Source organism: Nycticebus coucang, chromosome X (assembly GCF_027406575.1).
Source record: "Nycticebus coucang isolate mNycCou1 chromosome X, mNycCou1.pri, whole genome shotgun sequence".
Lineage (NCBI taxonomy): Eukaryota > Metazoa > Chordata > Mammalia > Primates > Lorisidae > Nycticebus > Nycticebus coucang.
The window spans coordinates 165,062,137-165,085,126 of record NC_069804.1 but is presented as its reverse complement, the minus strand read 5'-3'; the positions used below and the strand labels follow the sequence as shown (position 1 = coordinate 165,085,126).

Below are 22,990 nucleotides of genomic sequence, written 5' to 3'. Positions count from 1 at the left end.
GAAGAGCAAGTAACAGCAAATTCAAACAGGTAAATTGCTTTCAGTCTTATTTCCCAATCATAAAATCATTTCACATTGCATTTTATTGCGTACCCCATTCCTGCCATGGTAAATATGAACACACCCCAATTTCTCCTCCCAGTGACACACACTGCATCATTTAAGATGCTGCCTTTTCACCTCTAGAAACTTGGCTTAATATTTACCACATCAAGCTCTGAAATGATTTTGATGATCTCAATTTAGATTGTATTACCAGTTCAAAATCATCATGAATACTTTCCTCTAATTATAAAAACCAAAATGAGGCCAAGTATTTTTTTTTTACTCTTTTTGGATCCCACCCACCACAGGTGCCCCACTTCATGCTGTGTCTAGGACACACTTAACAGCCAATAAGCAACTATAATGTCTTCAGATTTTTTTTTTCCAAAAGGAAACTCCATATTGAGAATTTCTAGAGTTAAAAAGGGAAGTTGATGTAATATATGAATATAGAACTATTTATTCTTAAATTCCAAAATTATAATTTCACAAGGTTACTTTTAATTAGAGAAACACAGATGTGTTTTATAAAAATAACCACGGCAGTTAAAGGAAATAAAATGGAGAAAACAGCTCTTTTTTTGTGCCGCCATGACATCTCCAAACTCTTACACATGGTTTGAGAGGGCAGTGATGACACAAATATCTGTAAAATAAAACATAACTATCTTATTGCAAGGGTAAAGATTTTGATTCATTGACGTTTCTTGTGACAAGAATTATCATTAATATATATACATATATATATATACATAAATACATACTAATAAATAGTATGGAGGCAGAGTTTTTAAGTAGCTGTCAAAAGCCTGTCGCCACTTCAGATTTGGCTTAAGCTTGTGAACTTTAAACAAGTCATCTGTAACAGAAAAACAAGTAAAATATTATATTATTCCATTCCTGAATTCCAAGATCTAAACAAGTAACACACATTTAGAAATCTTAGACTTTTCATTACAGTAGATGAACTTTTTCATTGAAGTTTATTTGATTACCTTTTTTGGTGGTTACAGTATTTACCAAAATTATACATAGTATTTCTCTAGAAAATTGAATAAATTCTCAAGTTAGCTGCCCCTCTTCTGTTTGCAATGCTACATGAAATAAGACATTAAAACATCAATTCTGATCTACTTGAAATATTTTCCTAATCTCTTACGTATTGATAACTTAACTGTAGTAATTTTCAATCAAGATGGAATCCATTGCCAATGGTTGATGGAATAACATTTCTTTCATTTTAACATAGAAGGTATTATACTTTTTGCTGAAAGGTCAAGATAAGAGACTTTACAAAGTATATGAGAACAAAGGCTAAGCCACAAATCACTAGGCAATGATGGGCAAACTCTATTTTGGATTCTCCTTAATCAGCCCATACTTTGGCCATATTTCCACCCCTCTTCATTTTTTTTGATTTCTGTGGTGAATAATTCTAAGCCAAACTTTAGGCCATTCAGATATTAGTTAACAATTGAGTGATAGTAAAAGCAAGAAGAGATGTTAGATTAAAGTTTAAAATTCTGTACAACTCAACGTGTTTCCTGAATACCATGCACAGCAATATAACTAAAAATATTTACTTCAAAGAGACATTCCCTATCTTTTCACACCTAATTTTAATTATTTTAATAACCTAAATACATTATATATACTGCATGAAAATGTCCTATGCATCTCATTATTTCAAGTAATTGAAAATCACTTGACAAACATCAACATGAACCTGCCATTCATACGGTAAAAATGCTATACCAAAGATACCATAAATTAATCCTCTATTTTCTTTTGTCAGATTTGATTCGTTCTTATTTAAAAAATGCTTTACTTCCAGGGACAAAACCACCCTATGCCACACATGCATAATTTCTCTACAAATTGTTTTCCTTTGAAATTTTGAGTTACTTTCGTAAAGAAAAGTGACTACATATTTCCTTCTTTTACTGCTATAATAAATGATTCACTCCTGCTGAAATGAATTTAAATGCATTTACAAAGTTATAAATGTAATTCTTTTGTTAAAGATCTGAAGAGATTTCTGGCTCATTGTAGCAAGCAGGTCTTTTAAAGACCATTCATATCTTGACAAAAGGAAAGACAGACTGCAGACATAGCCTGTTATACTGCCTTAACCATTGAGTCTGTTGAGAATTAGGCAGATTTTAAAAACCAACTGACAAATTAAATACTGGAGAGACTTTTCTATAAATGGATTAGATAATCTGAGTCAATAATACCCTCTGTATTTCTAACAATGCAAAGAGCAAGGACCCCATCCTGGAGCTGATTCAGTATAATTATTTCTTAACAGATTTTTTAAAATGGGGATCAGGAGAAGAAAGAAAATCTTCCACATCCTAGCGAGTGCTTAAGGTGACACTGCTTAAGTTACTACACCTCTGTAGCTCAAAAAATGATTCCTATGCCATTAGATGTCTATTCACACGGAGTGTCTACGATAGTACAGTAAAGATGTCATAAACAATCAACTCATCAATTTTTGAGAGAAGAGGATATGAGAATGAAAATGAAATTATATGATGTTTCAAACACCCCTCCCCCCAAACTATGCTGCTTTCTTTTTTAGTTCCTTTCTCTCCATTTTCTTCTTCAAAGAGAAGGAAGACCTGGGTTTGAGTTCAAGCTCAGCCACATCCTTAGCTCAGTAAGTTTAGAGAAATCTTATTTCTAAGCCCCCATTTCATCTATAAAGTGGGTTAAATGATAACTGCTTGCTACAGGGCTGTTCTGAGGAGCTAGATTATGTACATCTGAAAACACTGCATAAAATGAAAAACAAACCAGTGTAAGCTGTGAAGCGTTAGGTACACAGTGACTGATATACATCAAGCTATCCTGCTTTCTTTTGGGTAAATATTTAGTAGTGGGATTGCAGGATCAAGTGTTAAATCTACTTTTAGTCAAAAGAAAAAAGACTTTATTTTTTGTAACGGAATCTCATTCTGTTGCCCAGGCTAGAGTGCCACGGCATCAGCCTAGTTCAGAGCAACCTCAGACTCTTGGGTTTAAGTAATCCTCCTGCCTCAGTCTCCCAAGTAGCTAGGACTACAGATACCAGCCACAACACCCAGCTTATTTTTCTATTTTTAGTAGAGACAGGGTCTCACTGTTGCTTGGGCTGGTCTCAAACTCCTGAGCTCAAGTGATTCTCCTGCTTCGGCCTCCCAGTGTGCTAGGATTACAAGCCTGAGCCTCCACACTGGCTCGGCTGAAAATAAAACATTTCATCATAAACACATTTGAATTCAAATGTTTATAGCAGCACAATTCACAATCAAAAAGATGTGGAAACAACCCAAGTGTCTTTCAGTATATGAAAGGATTAATACATTATGGTATACATATATACCGTGGAATATTATTCAGCCATAAAAAGATGGAGATTTTGTATCTTTTCTAACAACCTGGATGGAATTGGAGACCATTCCAAGTATCTTAAGCAAAGTATCACAAGAATGAAAAAATAAACACCACATGTACTCAGGACTAAACTGGAACTAGTAGATTAACACTTACATGCTCACATAAGAGGAAAAAACTCAATGAAATTCAAGTACGGGGGAGTGAGAGAAGGGATGTGCAAATTCCCATCCAAAGGGTACATTGCACACATCCTGGGTGAAGGACACACCTACAACTTGGACTTTAACCCTAAAAAAAGCAAACTATATAACCTAATCATATATACTCCTATATTAATCTGAAATTTAAAAAAAGAATTAATTGTGGAAGGGCGGGAAAAAATTATCCTGCTTCTATTCTCTATTTTCATACCTCTCCCTTTCTTCCTTCTGATCATAACTGCTCTTACTATGGAGCTGAATTTTATTTTTTACACAAGTCTTTAGTTCTTAATTTTTTTTTTAAAGTGAATAGAATGTGGCACATTTAAGAAAAGGGGAAAAAAGAAAAGTTGTTACAAATGTTATAATATCTGCAGTTACTGGTAGTTATCAGCCTTAAATAGAGAAAATAATTTCCCATTTCCTGATTGACAGAGCTCTTTTGTTGACTACAACAATCTGATGACCTCCCTCTTGACATGATTCTTCTGGTAGCTCATTGATACAATTAAGTCTCATTTATCTATCCCAAAAAATAAGATATTATATTTTCATGTAAGTTTTAGCAGTTAAATTAACTTTTATTAACTACTTTGACAGAAATCTTATATTAATAAAGAGAAAATGGAGTCATGATTATGGACATTCATCCTATGTAGTAATATAGTGAACTGTCTCAGGTTTATGAAGTATGCATGATTTAACTTGCTTTTTTACTAACTATTCCTGCCCACTAAAACTGCAACACCATATAATAGCCTTATAGTATATTCTTAGTGTGGAATATCCTTCTAGAGTTACTAAGGTAATATAGATACTAACAATGACAATAGTAATAATCACAATTACTGAGTCCTTACTATTTGCCAGGCAAGTTCTAAATAATTTAATTCTATTAACTCATTTAATTTCAACTAAATTCCTTTGAGTTAGATTATTATCATTATCCCCATTTCCCAATGAAGAAACTGAAGCACAGAGAAATTAAGGATCTTGCCCAAGGTTACAAAACTAGCAAGTAGCAGAGGCTTAGTTCATACCTGGGCAGCTATGCCCTATAAGCCTATACTCTTAACTATTATGGATGTTACACTACCCAGAGAATGAAGTTATGGTGGAAATGTTGAGTTTGTATCTATTTCAGAACCTCAATAGAAAATGCAAAGTTTGAGATTCAGGGGCATAGAGACCTCCAGCCTCAATGGGTGTCAAAAACAATATCCTCCTCAGAAGATGGACATTAAAAAAAGCCTGGAGATGGATATTTGAAGCCAGGGAACAGAATGGGTAGTAAGTCAAGAGTAGAGTGGTCCTCCACTGGACGTGTGGGATTAGGGAAGGGGAAGGAGTCAAAGGGGCCTCTAGGGTTTATGGTTTGGCATGTCTGCAGAGAGATACTAATGCCACTAACTAAATTGTGGAGAGAAGAGGAAGAGCTAAGAAATTCTGCCTGGCTTGAAGTCACACTTGCAACATCCAGAAAGCTGTTGGGCAATCAGAATCATTAGGTCACCATGCTCCAGGCAGGGGTGGATTCTCAGTGTTATAGGCTAAGGAGGTCCAGGGCCAGATAGATGCCACGCCTGTTTCACTGGTGACAGAAAGCATTTCTGACAGAAAGAGAAGTTGGTATTTGAGGAATAGAATGAGTGGAAACAGACTAAAAGATCACCAGAGTGTCAGAATTTGACCTGGCATAGTAAGTACTACAGAGTCTGGAGATGGGCATCATGTGGCACTTAGGCACAGAAAGTTTTAGGTAAAGGAAGAACTGAATACTTAATCACACTATGCTTCTTGACCTCCAGTACCTGTAAGACTAGCAAACGCCAAGATTAGAGGGTGGGTCTTACTATTGTAAAGTGCTATACATCTTAATTTCTGGGGGAAGACCAGCTACTCTAGTTAGAGACATTTTCATGTAATAATTTGGAAGACAGGCTGAGTTTAGATCAAAGACGAGACCCTAGAGTTCAGTCCATAACAGTTCTAAAGGACTTTCGTCACTGCTCTGTAGTACTGGGGCCACCTCCACCCATGTGGTGTCAGTGAAGGTCAAGTGGAAAAGAGTAATGAAGCATTCCTATTTCTCCCAATAAGGAAGGATCTAGAACTCCCACCCACACACATAGTAATAACAAGGGACATCCTCTCTTTGAGTATCAATAAAAACCAAGTAGGGAACCTGGAGTTCTACCCTCACTAGCGTTAATGAGGCAGCATTAATCTCTGTCTGGGATGTGTGAGAGGAAGTAAGCTTAAATAGAAGGCTTAAATAAGATCCAAAAAATAGACATAGAAAATAAGAAGTGAAAGATATAATGAAGAATCAAATGAAAATTTCAGAAATGGAAAGTACAAAAACCAAAATAAAAATATTCATGGATGGGATCCACAACATACTGTAGGAAACAGAGGAAATAATCAGTCAGGTAGAAAATAAAACACTGAAAATTATCCAGCTTGAATAATAAACAGAAAATAGATTGGAAAACATGTAAAGAACCTCGGGAATCTGTGAGACTATAAGAAAAGATCTAACACTCATGTCATTGAAGAAGAAAGAAGGTAGGGCTACAAGACTAGTCAAGGTAATAATGGCTGAAAACTTCACAAATTTTGAAAGATACATAAACCCACAATTACTTATGGGTACAATGTATATTATTTGGGTGATGATGGATACACAAAATGCCCAGACTTCACTACTGTACAGTTCATCCATATAACAAAAAAAACCACTTGTACCCACTAAATCTATTGAAATAAAAACAACTAAAAGAAGCGCCTGTAGTCCTAGCTACTTGGGAGGCTGAGGCAAGAGAATCACCTAAGCCCAGAAGCTGGAGATTGCTGTGAGCTGTGTGACGCCATAGCACTCTACTGAGGGCGATAAAGTGAGACTCTGTCTCAAAAAAAAAACAAAAAAAAAAACTAAAAGAGAGACATGAACCTAAGATTCAAGATTTAGCTGAGTGAAGCCCTAAAGGAATAAATCCAGTAGTAGTTAAACTACTGAAAAGAAACCTAAAGCCAGAAATAGCAGAAAAAGCAGAGAAAGATAACACCTCTCCTATAGGGGACGAAACAGTTAGAAAGACAGTAGATTTGTTATTAGTAACCAAAAAGATCAGAAGGATGTGACAGAGCATATTTCAAGTGTTAAAATAAAGACTATCTATCAACCCAGAATCCCATGCTCAACAAAAAAGTCTTTCAGGAATGAAGGGGAAATCGAGACATTCTCAGATGAAGGGAAACTAATAAAATGTGTCACTAGCAGACCTATCCTAAAAAAAATGGTTAAAGGAAGTTCTCTAAACATAAATGAAATAATAAAAGAACAAATCTTGGAATATCAGGAAGGAAGAAAGAATACGATAAGCCCAAATATGGGTTAATACAACAGACTTTCCTTCTCCTCTTGGATTTTCTAAATCATATTTGACAGCCAAAGCAAAAGTTATAATACAGCCTCATGTGTTTCTAAATGTATATAAAACAGTTCAGATAATTTTACTATAAATGGAGGAGGAAAAAGGGGTATGAAGAGAGATAAGATTTCTGTATTTCACTCAAATAAAATAATGACGATGGGTAGACTGTAATAAGTTATGCATATATATCACACCTGGAGCAATACTAAAAAAACTATCCAAACAGATACACTCAAAAACACTATAGATAAATGAAGATGAAATCCTCAAAAATGTTAAAGCAATCCAAAAGCCAGGAAAATAAAAACAGAGAAAATAAAGAGGAAAAAAGTGTCATACTTAAGCCCTAAGGCAAACGTATATATCTATATATACATCTATATTAAATGTAGATGTTTAAATATACCAATTAAAAAATAGTGGCAGAATAGATTAAAAATATGACCCAAAATTGTGCTGTCCACAAGCAATTCACTTAAACATAACAGTTACAGGCATGTTAAAACTAAAATGAGGGGAAAAGCTACATCATGCAAACATCAAAGAAAAGCAGGAGCTTACATACTGATATCAGAAAAGGTAGATTTAAGAGCAAAGAAAATTAGGAATGATTTAACAATTATATAATACCCCACCCAACAATAGAAGATCCTACATTGAGAACAAGCAGCAATGGAATATATACCAAGACAGTCATCATTTTCTGTCATAAAACAAATGTTAACGTATTTATAATGAATATCATATACAAAATGTGTCCTCTACCCACAGTGGAATTCAACCTAGAAACCAGTGACAGAAAGTTAACAGGTAAATTTCAAAATACTTGGAAATCAAATAATACACTTCTAAATAATCTATGGATAAAAGAAAAGATATATTAAAGTGAATGAAAATGAAATACAATATTTAAAATTTGTGAGAAAAAGCAACTAAATTAGTGTTGAGACAGAAATGTATGTCATTATTTACTTACATTTACATTAGAAAAGAGAAATAGTCTCAAACAAAAAGCTAAGGTCCTATTCCAAAAAATCAAAAAACAAAAAAAGCAAACAAACCCAAAGCAGGGAGAAGAAATGACATATCCATAATAATAAATGAATCAATGAAATTGAAAAAAGAAAAACAACTGCTAAAATTAATGAAACAGCTGGGTTTTTTTTCTCAAGATTAATAAAAGTGACAAACCTCTAGGCTGACAAAGAAAAGAGAAGACATAAGACCCATATTATCAATATCAGGAATGACATAGAGCTTACATACATCAAAAGGATAGTAAGGAATCACTAAGAAAAACTCTAAGACACACAATTTGATAACTAAGATTAAAAACACATCCTCCAAAGCACAAATAGCCACAATTAACTCAATGAAATATACAATCTGAATAATTCTATAACTGAAAGAAATTGAATTAATATTTTTTTAACTCCCAAAAGGAAGGTCTAGATCCAGGTAGTTTCACTTAAGAATTCTATAAAGCTTTTAAAGAATAATTAACATCAATTATATACAATCTCTTCCAGAAAACAGGAGAAACACTTCTCAATTCATTTCATGAAGCTAGTATTAACTTAATACTTAAACTAAAGACAATACAAAAAAGGAGAAAAATACAGATCAATTATTTTTCATGAATACAAACACAAAAATACTCAACAAATTATTAGCACACAGAAGTCACTAATATATAAAAAGAATTATACACCATGACCAAATGAAGTGAGGTTGATTTCAGGGATGTAATGCTGGTTCAATACATGCAATTACTCTAAGATCCAGCAATTAGACACTCAGCGCAGAGAAATGAAGACCTGTCCTCATACACCGAAACCTGTACACAAAAATGTTACAGAGAATTTATTCAAGATAGCCAAAAAGCAAAAATAACACAATGTCCTTCCATAGGTGAATGGCTAAAGAAACTATCATTTATTCATGCCATGGTTTACAACCCAGCAGTAAAGAGGAAGAAACTACTGATATACATGACAACGCTGGATGAATCTCTGGAGCACAATGCTGAGTGAAAAAAAAAAAAGCCAATCCCAAAAGGTTACATATTGAATGATTCCATTTATCTAACATTCTTGATATGACAAAATTATAGAAATACAGATTAGTGGTTGCTGGGGGTATGGAGGGGATGACAGGAGGGAGGTGTGTATTGCCAGAAAAGGGCCACATGAGGGATCCCTGTGATGATGAAAATGTTCTGTAACTTCGTTGTATCAATGTCAATGTCATGGCTGTGATATTATACTATAGTATTCCAAAATATCATTTGGGAAAACTGGGTAATGAGTACACGAGATCATTCTGTATTCTCTCTTTTTTAAAAAATGGTTATTTTAGAAATTGTATTAAAAGAAACTTCTCCAAGGAAGACAGATGAATGGCCAACAAACACATCAAAAAATGCTTATCATTGGGCGGCGCCTGTGGTTCAAAGGAGTAGTGCGCCAGCCCCATATGCCGGAGGTGGCGGGTTCAAACCCAGCCCCGGCCAAAAACTGAAAAAAAAAAAAAAAAAAAAAAAGTGCTCATAATTCCTAATAATCAGAGAAATGCAAATCAAAAGCCACCTTCAGATATCACTTAACCCCAGTGATATTAGCCCACATTGCAAAGTCCCAAAGCTGCAGATGCTGGCATGGTTGTAGAGAAAGGGGAACACTTTTATACTATTGGTGGGATTGCAAACTAATACGGCCCTTTTGGAAAGAAGTGTGGAGAATCCTCAAAGAGCTAAAAGTAGAATCACATTCAATCCCACGATCCCATTACTAGGTATTTATTCAGAAGAAAAAAAATCATTTTACCATAATGATATTTACACTAGAATGTTTCTCGCAGCTCAATTCACAATTGCCAAGATGTAGAATCACCCCAAGTGTCCATAAATACATGAATGGATTAATAAACTGGTATATGTATAACATGGAATACTGTTCAGACATAAAAAAAGATGGAGACTTTACATTTTTTGTATTAACCTGGATGGAGTTGAAGAAGATTCTCCTTAGTAAAGTTATCACAAGAATGGAAAAGCAAGTATCCAATGTACTTGATACTGATAGGAGACCAATAGAGAAACAACTACATGCCTACATGAGAAAAAAAAAAAATTCAGGCGGGGGGAGGGGAGAGATGGGAAAGGGGAAAGTAAGGGGGGAGGGGGATTGGTAAACTTTTACCTAATGGGTACAATTGAAGGGTATACAGCACAAGCCCCTGGGTGAAGGGCTCAACTACAACTTGAGCTTTGCCTAACAAATGCAAACAATGTAACCTAACTAATTGTACCCTCATGTTAATCTGAAATAAAATAAAAAAAACATAATATTTACCATTTTAATTTTATTTTTTTTTTTGAGACAGAGTCTCACTATGTTGCCCTTGGTAGGGTGCTCTGGCGTCACAGCTTACAGCAACCTCAAACTCTTGGGCTTAAGTGATTCTTTTGCCTTAGTCTCCCAAGTAGCTGGGACTACAGGCAAGCGCCACAATGCCTGGTCATTTCTTGTTGTTGTTGCAGTTGTCATTGTCATTTTAGCTGGCCCAGGCCTCGGTGTATGTGGCTGGTGCCCTACCCACTGAGCTGCGGACACCACCCAACCATTTAAATTTTTTAAGTGTAAAGTTTAGTAGTGTTAACTATTTTCACATTGCTGTGCAACAGACCTCCAGAATATTTTCATCTTACAAAACTAAAACTCTATACCCATTGAACAACTCCACTAGCCCCTGTTTCTATGAGTTTGATTAGTTTTAATACCACACGTAAGTGGAATACAATATTTGTCTTTTTGTGATGGGCTTAATTCACTTGTCTTAGAACAATGTCCTCCAGCTTCTTCCTTCCATATTGTAGCATGTGACAGAATTTTTTTCTTTCTCGAGGCCAAATAATATTCCATTGCATGTATATGCCATATTTTCTTTATCCATTCATCCTACCAGCAGTGCACAAGGATGCCAATTTTTCCATATCCTCACCACACTTCTTATTTTCTGGTTGTTTATCATTTATTTATTTATTTAGACAGAGTCTCAAGCTGTCCCCCTGGGTAGAGTGCTGTGGTGTCACAGCTCACAGCAACCTCAAACTTGTGGGCTCAAGCAATCTCCTCTTGCCTCAGTTTTTATTAGAGATGCAGTCTCACTTTTTGCTCAGACAGGTCTTGAACTCCTGAGCTCAAGCAATCCACCCACCTCGGCCTCCCAGAGTGCTAGGATTACAGGCATGAGCCACTGCACCCCAGCCTATTTTCTATTTTTTTTTTGATAGTGACCATCATAATGGGTGTAAGGTGTTATCTCATTCTAGTTTTGATTTACATTTCTCTAATAATTAGTGATATTGAGAATATTTGGTATGCTTATTGGCTATTTGCATATCTTCTTTGGAGAAATGTCTATTCAAGAACTTTGCCCATTTTTTATTGCGTTGTTTTGTTGTTGAGTTCAGGTGCTCTTTATATATTACAGATATTAATTCTTTAACAGATATGATTAGTAAATATTTTCTCCCATTCCATAGCTTATCTTTTACTGTTATGTCTTTTCATTCCTTTTCAGTATGTAATTTGCATGTAGTATTTAGACTCAGTATGTAATCTGCATGTAGTATTTAGACTCTGTCTAAATAAATAAATAAATGATAAACTAAAATTCTTATATATATATATTTTTTTAATTGTTGGGGATTCATTGAGGGTACAAAGAACCAGGTTACATTGATTGCAATTGATAGATAAAGACCCTCTTATAATTGTGTCCCACCCCCAAAAAGTGTACCACACCGCATGATGCCCCACCCCCTCCCTACTTCCCTTTCTCTGCTCTCCCCTTCCCCCACCCCCACCATGTACTAGAGGTCATTAATTGTCCTCATATCAGAATTGAGTACATAGGATTCTTGCTTCTTCATTCTTATGAAGCTTTACTAAGAATAATGTGTTTCACTTCCATCTAGGTTAATACAAAAGATGTAAAGTCTCCATCATTTTTAGTGGCTGAATAGTATTCCATGGTATACATATACCACAGCTTGTTAATCCATTCCTGGGTTGGTAGGCATTTAGGCTGTTTCCACATTTTGGCGATTATAAATTGAGTTCCAATGAACAGTCTAGTGCAAGTATTCTTATGCTAAAAGGATTTGTTTTCTTCTGGTTAGATGCCCAGTAATGGATTGCAGAATCAAATGGGAGGTCTAGCTTGAGGTCTTTGATGATTCTCCATACTTCCTTCCAGAAAGGAAGGAAGTATTAGTTTGCAGTCTCCCCAGCAGTGTAAAAGTGTTACCTTCTCTCCACATCCACACCAGCATTCGCAGTTTTGAGATTTTGTGATGTGGGTTATTCTCACTGGGGTTGGACGATATCCCAGGGTGGTTTGGATTTGCATTTCTCTGATAATTAGGGACGATGAGCATTTTTTCATATGTTTGTTAGCCATTTGTCTATCTTAGTTAGAGAAGGTTCTATTCATCTCTCTTGCCCAGTGATATAAGGGATTGTTGGCTCTTTTTATGTTGGTTAATTTGAGTTCTCTGTAGATCCTAGTTATTAAGCTTTTGTGCATTGTTACAATGTCTATACTTCCCAAAGAAATCTACAGATTCAATGCCATCCCTATTAAAATACCAACATTACACTTTCAAGACTTGGAAGAAATAATTATTTGTTTTTTATGGAACAAGATAAAACCCCATATAGCCAAGGCAATTCTTAGTAATAAAGACAAAGCCAGGGGCATCAACCTGCCAGACTTTAGGCTGTACTACAAGGCCATACTGATCAAAACAGCATGGTATTGGCGCAAAAATAGAGACATAGACATCTGGAACCAAATAGAAAACCAGGAGATGAAGCTAACATCTTACAGTCACCTAATCTTTGACAAACCAAACAAGAACATCCACTGGGAGAAAGAATCCCTAGTCAATAAATGGTGCTAGGAAAACTGGATATCCAGATGTAAAAGACTGAACCTAGACCCGCACCTTTCCCCACTCACAAAAATTGATTCAAGATGGATGAAAGACCTAAATCTAAGGCACAAAACAATAAAAATCCTCGAAGAAAGTGTGGGGAAAAACACTGGAAGCTATCGGCCTGGGGAAGGACTTTATGAGGAAGACTTCTGTGGCAATTGCAACAACAACAAAAATAAATAAATGGGATTTAATTAAACTGAAAAGCTTCTGTACTGCTAAGGAGACAACAAGCACTAAAATTCTTATGCTTCTAACAATATTAGAAATTGGCAAGCATTTGATACTTTTTGCAACAATTAACAAACCTCCCCAGATAAAAACACTTACAATTTTACAACTAGAAAGATACCATTCAGTATTGTATGTAGGGCTCTAAATAGGTAAGACTCTGCAAATGAGAAAAAAACAAATCTCTGCACACATTTTCAGTAGTATCTGAGTAACAGCTTCTTGAGTTGTTCCTCGTAGAATTTTGCCATGGAAACCACACCTTCTACAACCACAGTTATTCCAGAATTTACTCTTGCATGCACCTATTTCCTTAACTCAATGCTCTGCTTAAAACAGATGCTTCAAGAGCATTTAACCTTCTGGGTAGAAAGGAGTACAAGCCAATACCCCTATGGAAGCTCTATTTTCTGAAAAAAACCATCCGATTCCTAGAATGTTAACCCCAATTAATGGTACTTTTTGCAAAAATTTGTCTACAAAAAACTCAAGTGCACTTCAAATTTGGGGGTAGGGAGATGTGGATTGAAGCTTGTAACCTAAACAGTGGTGCAAGAACCACACATCAAAAATCAAGTATCTTTTCTTCTGTTTGATGCAAAAAACAATAAAAAGAAAACAAAACAGAAAACAGTAGGCCAATTATACACTTTCAAATTGGCTTTTAGACTTTCACCTATCCTGATATCAATATTCTTTGACTACATTTAAAATGCTTTAGTCCATTACCTAGTTTTCATTTTGTCTTTTTTTTTTTTTTTCTTCTCGGTAAAGTGCTGTGGCATCACAGCTCACAGCAACCTCTAGCTCTTGGGCTTAGGCAATTCTCTTGCCTCAGCCTCCCGAGTAGCTGGGACTATAGGTGCCCGCCACAATGCCCAGCTATTTTTTTGTTGCAGTTTGGCTGGGGCTGGGTTCAAACCTGCCACCCTCAGTATATGGGGCTAGCGTCCTACTCACTGAGCCACATGCACTGCCCCATTTTGTCATATTTTAAAGATGATTAAATGGCACATATTTTACTTACCTAAAAGAGGAAGTAAAACTGGATAGTTGTAAGGCATCACAAAGAGGTTTACACAAGTTAAAGTCGTACTGGCTTTTAAATAACCAAATGGATATCCAAGCTCATTGTATTTGCCACTGCTAGTAACAAACACCTGATAAGAATGTGAAGCGTTGACAATAAGAATTTTACATCAAGCCAAACTCACAGCAACATTCCATAGCAGCATCTATGGCACAATGTTGTAATTTAAAAATAGGAATTGTACTTTTTACTCTATCATCATGTCAAAATAGAAAATATGAATGTCCAGACTGTAATTCTATAAATTACATTAAGTGAAACTATACAGTGCAACAACCATACAGAGACCAGGGGCCACATCAAAAATACCAAAACATTCAGTTGTTTAATAGAATAAAAAATAAGGCTGAAATACCACTAAGTAATACCAGCCATTAAAACAAATTAACTTTTTCTTTTTTGAGACAGACTTTCACTCCATTGGCCAGACTATAGTGTCATGGCCTCAGCCTAGCTCACAGCAACCTCTAACTCCTGGGTTCAAGTGATCCTCCTGCCTCAGCCTCCTGAATAGCTGGGTCTACAGGTATGAGCCACCACACCTGACTTATTTTTCTATTTTTCTTAGTCCATTATCTAGTTTTCATTTTGTCATATTTTAAAGATGATTAAGTGGCACATATTTTACTTACCTAAAAGAGGAAGTTACTTACTGGGTAACTTGGGAAGTTACTTACTTACCTAAAGTAGAGAAGGGTCTCATTTTGCTCAGGCTGGCCTCAAACTCCTAAACTCAAGTGATCCTCCCTCCTTGGCCTCCCATGTAGTGCCTGACTGACTCCATTTTGTACTGGCTGACTCCATCTTGTACATAGTTTAAAACTTTGCAGACCCCCACTGCCCTTCCCCTCACATATTGTTATAGGCCCCTGAGCACGTACACCCTGCAGAAACAGAAAGATAAGTTTAGAGTCGAAGGACCTTGAAAACCCCCACCTCCTATCTAACACTTGCTCTTCTTCAAGGCCTTTTGTGACCACTTACCCCCTCCCTATGTAGACTCTAATTTTGTAACTTTTGCTTCTGTAATAGCTCCAGTCTTAGAAAACCCCTTTCCAACTGAAAGCACAAGTTAAAAACCCTGCTCCTCTGCCTCTCTGGGCTGATTTTTTTAATGAGTATGAACCCTCTCTCAGTGCCGGATAAATAAAAGGGCCCTAAAACTTAATTAGACTCAATGTGCTGGCATAATTCTCTATAATTCCACTCAAATTTGGGTATAACAACCAGACTGCTAGCATTACAGGCATGAGGCACTGCTCCCAGCAACAAATAAACTTCTTTTTTTTTTTTTTTTTGAGACAGAGTCTCACTTTGTTGTCCTCAGTAGAGTGCTGTGGCATCACAGCTCATGGCAACCTCAAACTCTTGGGCTCAAGTGATTCTCTTGCCTCAGCCTCCCAAGAAGCTGGGAACTACAGGTGCTCACCACAACACCCAGCTACTTTTAGACACAGGTTCTCACTGTGGCTCAGGCTGGTCTCCAACTCCTGAGCTCAGACAATCCACCTGCCTTAGCCTCCCAGAGTGCTAGGATTAAGGTGTGAGCCACCACGTCTGGCCTTAACAAATTAACTTATTAAAAGAAGTTAAGAAGTGGTGACTAGAATACAGACTTTTAGGAAAATGGAACATGGTTCCATGCCTAAAGCACAAAACTACAAAAAACAAAGCCCACTTAAAGGATTATGTAAACAGTCCTCACATATACTGATTTTTTTTTTTGAGACACAGTCTCAAGCTGTTGCCCTGGGTGGAGTGCCATGGTGTCACAGCTCACAGCAACCTCAGACTCTTGGGCTTAAGTGATTTTCTTGTCTCAGCCTCCCAAGTAGCTGGGACTACAGGCGCCCGCCACAACGCCCGGCTATTTTTTTGTTGTTGTTGCAGTTGTCATTGTTGCTTTAGCTGGCCCGGGCCTAGTTCAAACCTGCCAGCCTCAGTGTATGTGGCTGGCGCCCTACCCACTGAGCTACGGATGCACCCCCCCTCATATATATTATTAAGTCTCTGCTCTATTTCCTTTTGTGGCCCTATTCCCTACCCATTTGTTCCTTTTCTTTCAATATTTACTGAGCAACCTATTATAAGCCAGGCACTAGTGCTAATTATTTTGGGGCACCAAGAAGATGTTTTGTTTCAATTTGGAAGCCATTTTCTCTTGTAAGTTATACAAGTAGTACAAACATTCAGTAAGATTAAGCCGTTTATCTCTATCTTCTTATTCCTTTTTGAGATTCTTGATTTGATATATATACTGTTAGCCCCCATACACTTGATATGCTGTGTCAGAGTCCTTCAGCTACCATGTTTTCTCTGTGTTCCATGTTCAGACTCTTTGGTCCAAATTAGGACACCAGTATCACCAGTACCAGGACACCAGATCAGGACACTAGATTTTTACTTTTCCAAAATCCTTTGGCAGGATCACTTACGATAAAAAGTCATACCCTGGTGCTGAACAGAATTCATTTACCTTGCTAGTTTTTGGTACCAACAATACCACCTACCAAGTCACTAAATACTTGTTACATTTAGTTACCACTGAAAATAAATATTTCCTATGTAATTCATGATTCCACAAAACACGAATTCTGCTAAAAATATGACTCTACTACATTTTGTACCATAATTTAAACCCTAATAAAAACAGATAAATATAATAAAACATGCTAGATTTTTTTCTCTTCATTGAAGAAATGCTTTTAAACTTATAAGTTCAAATTTCATATTTATTTTAAGTTATCAATTTATTATTCACATCTCTACCTTTCTGGCACTTTCTGAGCAAATTATAAGTACAGTAGAACCTCTATCATTGACTGCCTCCCCACATGGACCACCTCCTTAAGCTGACTTAGTTTTCATAGACTGGACATGCACCACATGTACCAAAGCCAAGTTCTTATGTTTACCACCTCCATATGTTGAACAGTTTGTTATAGTCCCTTGGGTGGTCAATTTACAGAGGTTCTACTGTATATAGTTCAATAAATGTTCACAAAGTGAAAATACATGTGTAAATAGCACCCACTTTAAGAAACACGATATCAGGCCAGATGCAGTGGCTCATACCTGTAATCCTAGCTCTTTGGGAGGCTGAGACAAGAGCACTGCTTGAGCTAAGGAGTTTGAGACCAGCCTGAGCAAGAACGAGACCCTATCTCTACTAAAGATAGAAAAACTAGTTGGGTGTTGTGGCAGGTGCCTATAGTCCCAGCTACTCAGAAGGCTGAGGCAGGAAAATGGTTTGAGTCCAGGAGTTTGAGGTTGCTATAAGCTAGTTACTCTAGCTTGGGGCAACAGAGTGAAATTATGTCTTCAAAACAAACAAACAAACAAACAAACAAAAAAGTAAAGAAACACATCACCAGAAAAAACCCCCTTGTGTCTCCTCTCACTATTCTGCACCCCCAAAAATAAATCTCTGTCTTGACTTCTAAAAAAGTTAGTTTTACCTCTCTTTGAACGTATATAAAATGGAATATATGTGATCTTTTGTGTCTGTCTTCTATTGTTGAGTGTTATGTTTGTGCGATTATTCTGTTTCTTGTGTTTTTACATCCTTGCTTTAAGCCTGCTCCTTTTTTTATGTCTGGTTTTAGCATCTTGTGAGAATTCAAGTAGTTTGCAGACATTGAATTATTGTAGCAATAATCTCACATTTTAAGATAAAACAGATGGCAGTCTCCAAGTGTTCTTAGTGTAAATAGAGCCTAACTACTACTGATTGCTACACGGTCCTAGAGTTTAGAAATAGAACAAACATCTTTGCAGTGTAGGTCTTTTTTGTTGCATCTAAATAAAAAGGCTATGACTGCCATGTCTGGATTTTTACAAATTAATCTCATAGGTGACTCCATTAACCAATCAGTGAGTCCTTCTGGCTGAAGAGCAGCACTTAGAAGAGCCAGTGTATATCTCTGTGCATTTATCTCATCCAAGTAGTAAAATCCACACTACACACACCAATGTGATTTGTATTACAGAAACAAGTACACTAATTCAGATATTAGTTTCAGAGCTTATGGTTCTTTGCCCAAACTATTCTGTACTTCCAATGTGTCAAGTTCAAACTAAGGGCTAAGAACTTTGCTTCATCTGCAAAAGCCATACCTGAATAAAACTACATTCTTTAGGTTAGGGATTTTTAACCTGGGGTCAATGGACAGGCTTGGAGGGATCTCTTAAATCTTCAAATACATAGTTTCATCAGACTTTATTGCCTTATATGGCAATATACAGTAGACTAATGCTTCATATCACTCTGAAATTATTTGCTTGGCTCTGTTGCTTATTTGATAGCATTTGTGAGACATATTATTAACAGAGTCCATCTAATTATTTGCAGGTTAACCTTTGAAACCTCTTAAAACAATTTCCAGATCCCAAAGTGGTTAGAGACATTTGGCTAATAGTTAAGGATAAGTACCTGCCAGCAGGTATGGGGAGACTTTCGTTCCAAGATGTACTGAGTTAAGGGTGAAGGCTCAAGTTCATATTTGTCAAAGGGAAGTTTGTCAATTACCATTGGCTCACAATCTACACAGGAGAACCTTACAATAGGATGAGATGTCCGTGGAGGCTGAAAAAGAAAAAAAAATATGGTTAGGTATCAAGCAAGCTTATGTTTTTGACAATTTTGCAAGCCCTTTTGGACTCTGTAAACCATCAGTGAGATACAGACTAGTGCTTTGAGAAAGGGGTTTACTAGATCTCAAGGAGTCACCAATGGCTTTCATGAGAGAGGGAACTCAGATTCTTTCCCTCTATCATCTACTTGGTACTGGAAGAGGACAAGTAAATTACAAAACTCATAACAAGAGTTTCAGTGGGCTGGGTGCAGTGGTTCACACCCATAATCCTAGCACTCTGGGAGGTTGAGGCAGGAGTATCTCCTGAGCTCAAGAGTTTGAGACCAGGCTGAGCACAACTGAGACCCCGTCTCTACTAAATACAAAAAAATTAGCCAGACATTGTGGAAGGTGCCTGTAGTCCCACCTACTTGGGAGGTGAGGCAGAAAGATCTCTTGAGCCCAGGAGTTTGAGGTTGCTGTGAGCTAGGCTGAGGCCACGGCACTCCAGCTTGGGCAACTAACTGAGTGAGACTCTGTCTCCAAAAATAAGTAAGTATATAAATGAATAAATAAATAAATAAAATAGAGTTTCAGTGAAGTTAAAAAAAAAAACTTTGAATATGTTTAAGAAGTCATTATAATCTATAGGATGAACCCTGAATTTCTAATCTATTTTGCAACCTTCAGGAATTGCCTATCTTTCATTTCTTTAGACCAACCATGAGGTTATAAATAGTTCATATACTGCGGGGGAAAAGAAATTCATGCAACTTTCAAATGAAGTTAACAACAGAGCTCAAGCCACTAACAAGCAAGATGACAAACTGTAAAGGCCTGGAACAGGCAAGATAGAGACCGATAATGAGCCAACCACAATCGCAGGGCCAGATGGATTTTTATAGCACTGCTAACACCCACACGCTTGCCTTGAATAGCTGGAGCTAAGGATGCTTTTGTCTGGGCTGCAAAGGCCTATATACCTGGGTTACCAGAGCAGATTAGTTGAGGAGTCATTTTATTAACATGGGTAGCTTGTGTTAATGGAGAGCACTAAAGAGAGAAAGGGGGACAGCAAGGGCAATAGGAGAGACAGGGAGATAGGACAAGTCCCAGGGACAAGGGTGAAAAGTAGGTCAGCCTATTCTTGCTGAGAGATCTGTAAGGCTAATAATGAGTATGATAAAATATCTTTGCTTCCTTTATAAAAAGTAGAAACAAACTCATTTGCCTTTATAATTCACAAACTTATAAGATGTTTGGGGTTGAGAAAAATAGCCCTCAAATGAGCTTTGTAAGATGGAGAAATGATAACATGAGCTATGTGTAGATTACTTGGAATTTCCCTTTTCCTAGTTTTTTTGTAATTTCAGTTCTAATTAGTCTTGTGAAATATTTCTAACTTCTTGGAATTGAACATGTAAAAAAGTAATAAATGTACGAGTAAAGCCCCTTCACTAGCAATAATGAAATAAATTCACTATAAAACCTATATATAATCTGTGGTTGGAAGGGGCTGAGATTTGACAGGTGTGCCACCTTGGAGCCCTGTGGGGAGGAGTGGGACATCTACCCTCACCCACAGAAGGGGCTGATGGGCTCCTTAGTTTTACATTCAGGCCTTTCATGGCCACTCCTGAAAAAAATGTAGGGGGCTAAAAACAGTAATCTGGTGTCACTGCACTATAGCCTGGGCATCAGAGCGAGACTCTGTCTCAAAAAACAAACAAAAAAACAATACTCTAGGAGAAAATGCAGTTCACTTTCAGAAATTTCTAAAACTTAGAATACAAATTAGCAAAAACAGGAAGGTGTTTAAACTAGGGAAGAAATGATCTATTTGCACAACCTTCCTCCTCAGCCCACACAAGAGAAATTACTCAGAATTTCTTACAGTGGGAAGGAGAGGAAGAAGTGGAACCCAAATAAAAGTGGGTTTCAGGGCCGGGTGCAATGGCTCACACCTGTAATCCCAGCCCTCTGGGAGGCTGAGGCGGGTGGATCACCTGAGCTCACAAGTTGGAGATCAGCCTGAGCAAGAGTGAGACCCTACCTCTAAAAATAGCTGGGCGTTGTGGTGGGTGCCCGTAATCCCAGCTACTGGGGAGGCTGAGGCAAGAGAATCGCTTAAGCCCAAGAGTTTGAGGTTGCTGTGAACTATGATGCCATGGCTCTCTACCAGGGGTGACAAAGTGAGACTCTGTCTCGAAAAATTTTTTTTTAAAAAGTAGGTTTCATACAGTCTACCTTATCACTAGGCACTGTCTTCCCACAAAAAAGGCCAACTGATCTGGTATTAGGAGCAAGTATAATCTTAAACCCTCTTCTACCAAATGCAGTGATCAAAAAGACAAGTCTTTGCTTAGAGAGCATTAAAAAAATATTATTGAAAGGTACATTGCTACGAAGTCCACTGATTACAAAAAAAGATGAAAGTAGGAAGAAGGAGAATTTTGAGTATGTTCTGAACATGTTCCTAAAGCCATTTAAGGTCTGAACTAGATATGAGCCTCCTGAGGCTGTGCATGAAGATCAATGCCAGTATTCTTTAGATTTTGTGTTTATTACATAAAAGAAGTCAGTTGCTCTGACATGAAACTCAAGTCACAAATCACAATAGCATCAGAAATTACAATGTTTTAACATCCAAAGGGGGAGTTTGAGTGGCAAAGGCAACTGAAAGAAAGAATGAAAAGTGCCAGAAAATGAAGCATGTCCTCACTTGGTTTTACATGGCAGACGCAAGTTAGATTTTCAGTAAGAGACAGAAGGCAAAGGAGGGAAGACCTTCTTGTCTGTGGCTTGGCTTAAAAGCCTCAAAGCTATATAAAAGGTTCACTGTAATCAGCAAATTGAAAATCTAGAATGATGTTTACCTTTTTGTTTTATGACACTTACTAGTGAAGGTAAATTCTGATCTGGCCAGAAAGATTCTGGAATTGGCCAATGTCCAACAGGAACACCAGTTTTAGAGTTAGGTCGTACATAAATGAGTTTATGACAACTATGCCATGGTTGAGCAGCAAATGAATTGCTTGGCCTAGATGAATCCATAAGTCCATCTAAAAGTTAAACAAAAGACAAACTAAGGCAAGAATTTATTTTTATAGCTCTTTATCTTCTTATACAAATTTTCCAAGTGAAAGCAAAGTCCAAAATGAAATAGAAACAATGATTCATGAAAAAGAGGGAAAAATGACTACTAGGATTTCTAAATGTTCTCTTTAGCAACTCTTTTCATCGAATCCATCCCTTCTAATCCAACACCTCCTACCATCTTAACCTGCTATGAGGATATGTAGTTATGTGAAAAACTGTTGTAAAACTACTTTTAAATTTTCTGACACTTGGACACATAAATTAAACACACCAAAACACTACAGTTATTTTTTAAGAATTCAATTGCTGAATTGGGCACATGAAGTTGTTCATTTTCGTGTGTAATTTTTACATTTGGGGAATTTGGCATAATAGATCATAAATTCAAAGTAGATGGAAAAAAATATTCCTTATTAAAGAGTTAGACCCAATGACCACAAAGGCAAAATAAAAACTATACAAATTCATTTAAAGATAGAAGAAATGCTGGCAATAAAATCTATATATATGGTTGTGCGGGAGTAGGGAGTACAAAGCAAATATATCAAGTTTATTATGTTTTAATTCACTATGGTTTCCCCATCCACCATTAAAATTCCATGGAAACTGGACATTGTATGATGTTGAATTACATATCTTTGAGTTCACTTTAATGATATAAACTAGCATATTTCATTTGCCCTCCCCCAAGAAAAAACAGAGCAGGGCAGAGTTACATAACTTTTTATGCAATGATTTGTTAGTCTAAATAATATTTGTAAAAGATATGTTTTAATGATTTGAGTCTCATTTTTCTTAAATTACAGGTCATTTGATTTACTTATTTAAGCCTTACTTTAAACAAGTAATTACTTTAGACCACATTTACTGGGTCTTTTAAGCTCTAGGGAAAACATGTAATGGCTTTGGAGGGCCCCCTGAAGTTG

General features: G+C 36.7%; 1 protein-coding gene across 6 annotated transcripts in view; it reads right to left on the bottom strand.

The window, feature by feature from the left end:
* Nucleotides 1–22,990, bottom strand: part of LOC128577147 (integrator complex subunit 6-like) — a 64,021-nt gene that overhangs the window by 13,935 nt on the left and 27,096 nt on the right. For all 6 annotated transcript variants that reach the window (XM_053579206.1, XM_053579205.1, XM_053579208.1 and 3 more), the window contains 4 exons: nt 21,864–22,027; nt 18,824–18,976; nt 14,329–14,461; nt 810–904 (listed from right to left, as the gene is read on the bottom strand). In XM_053579206.1, the coding sequence (XP_053435181.1) occupies nt 810–904; nt 14,329–14,461; nt 18,824–18,976; nt 21,864–22,027 (545 nt within the window). The remainder of the gene's footprint in view (nt 1–809; nt 905–14,328; nt 14,462–18,823; nt 18,977–21,863; nt 22,028–22,990) is intronic.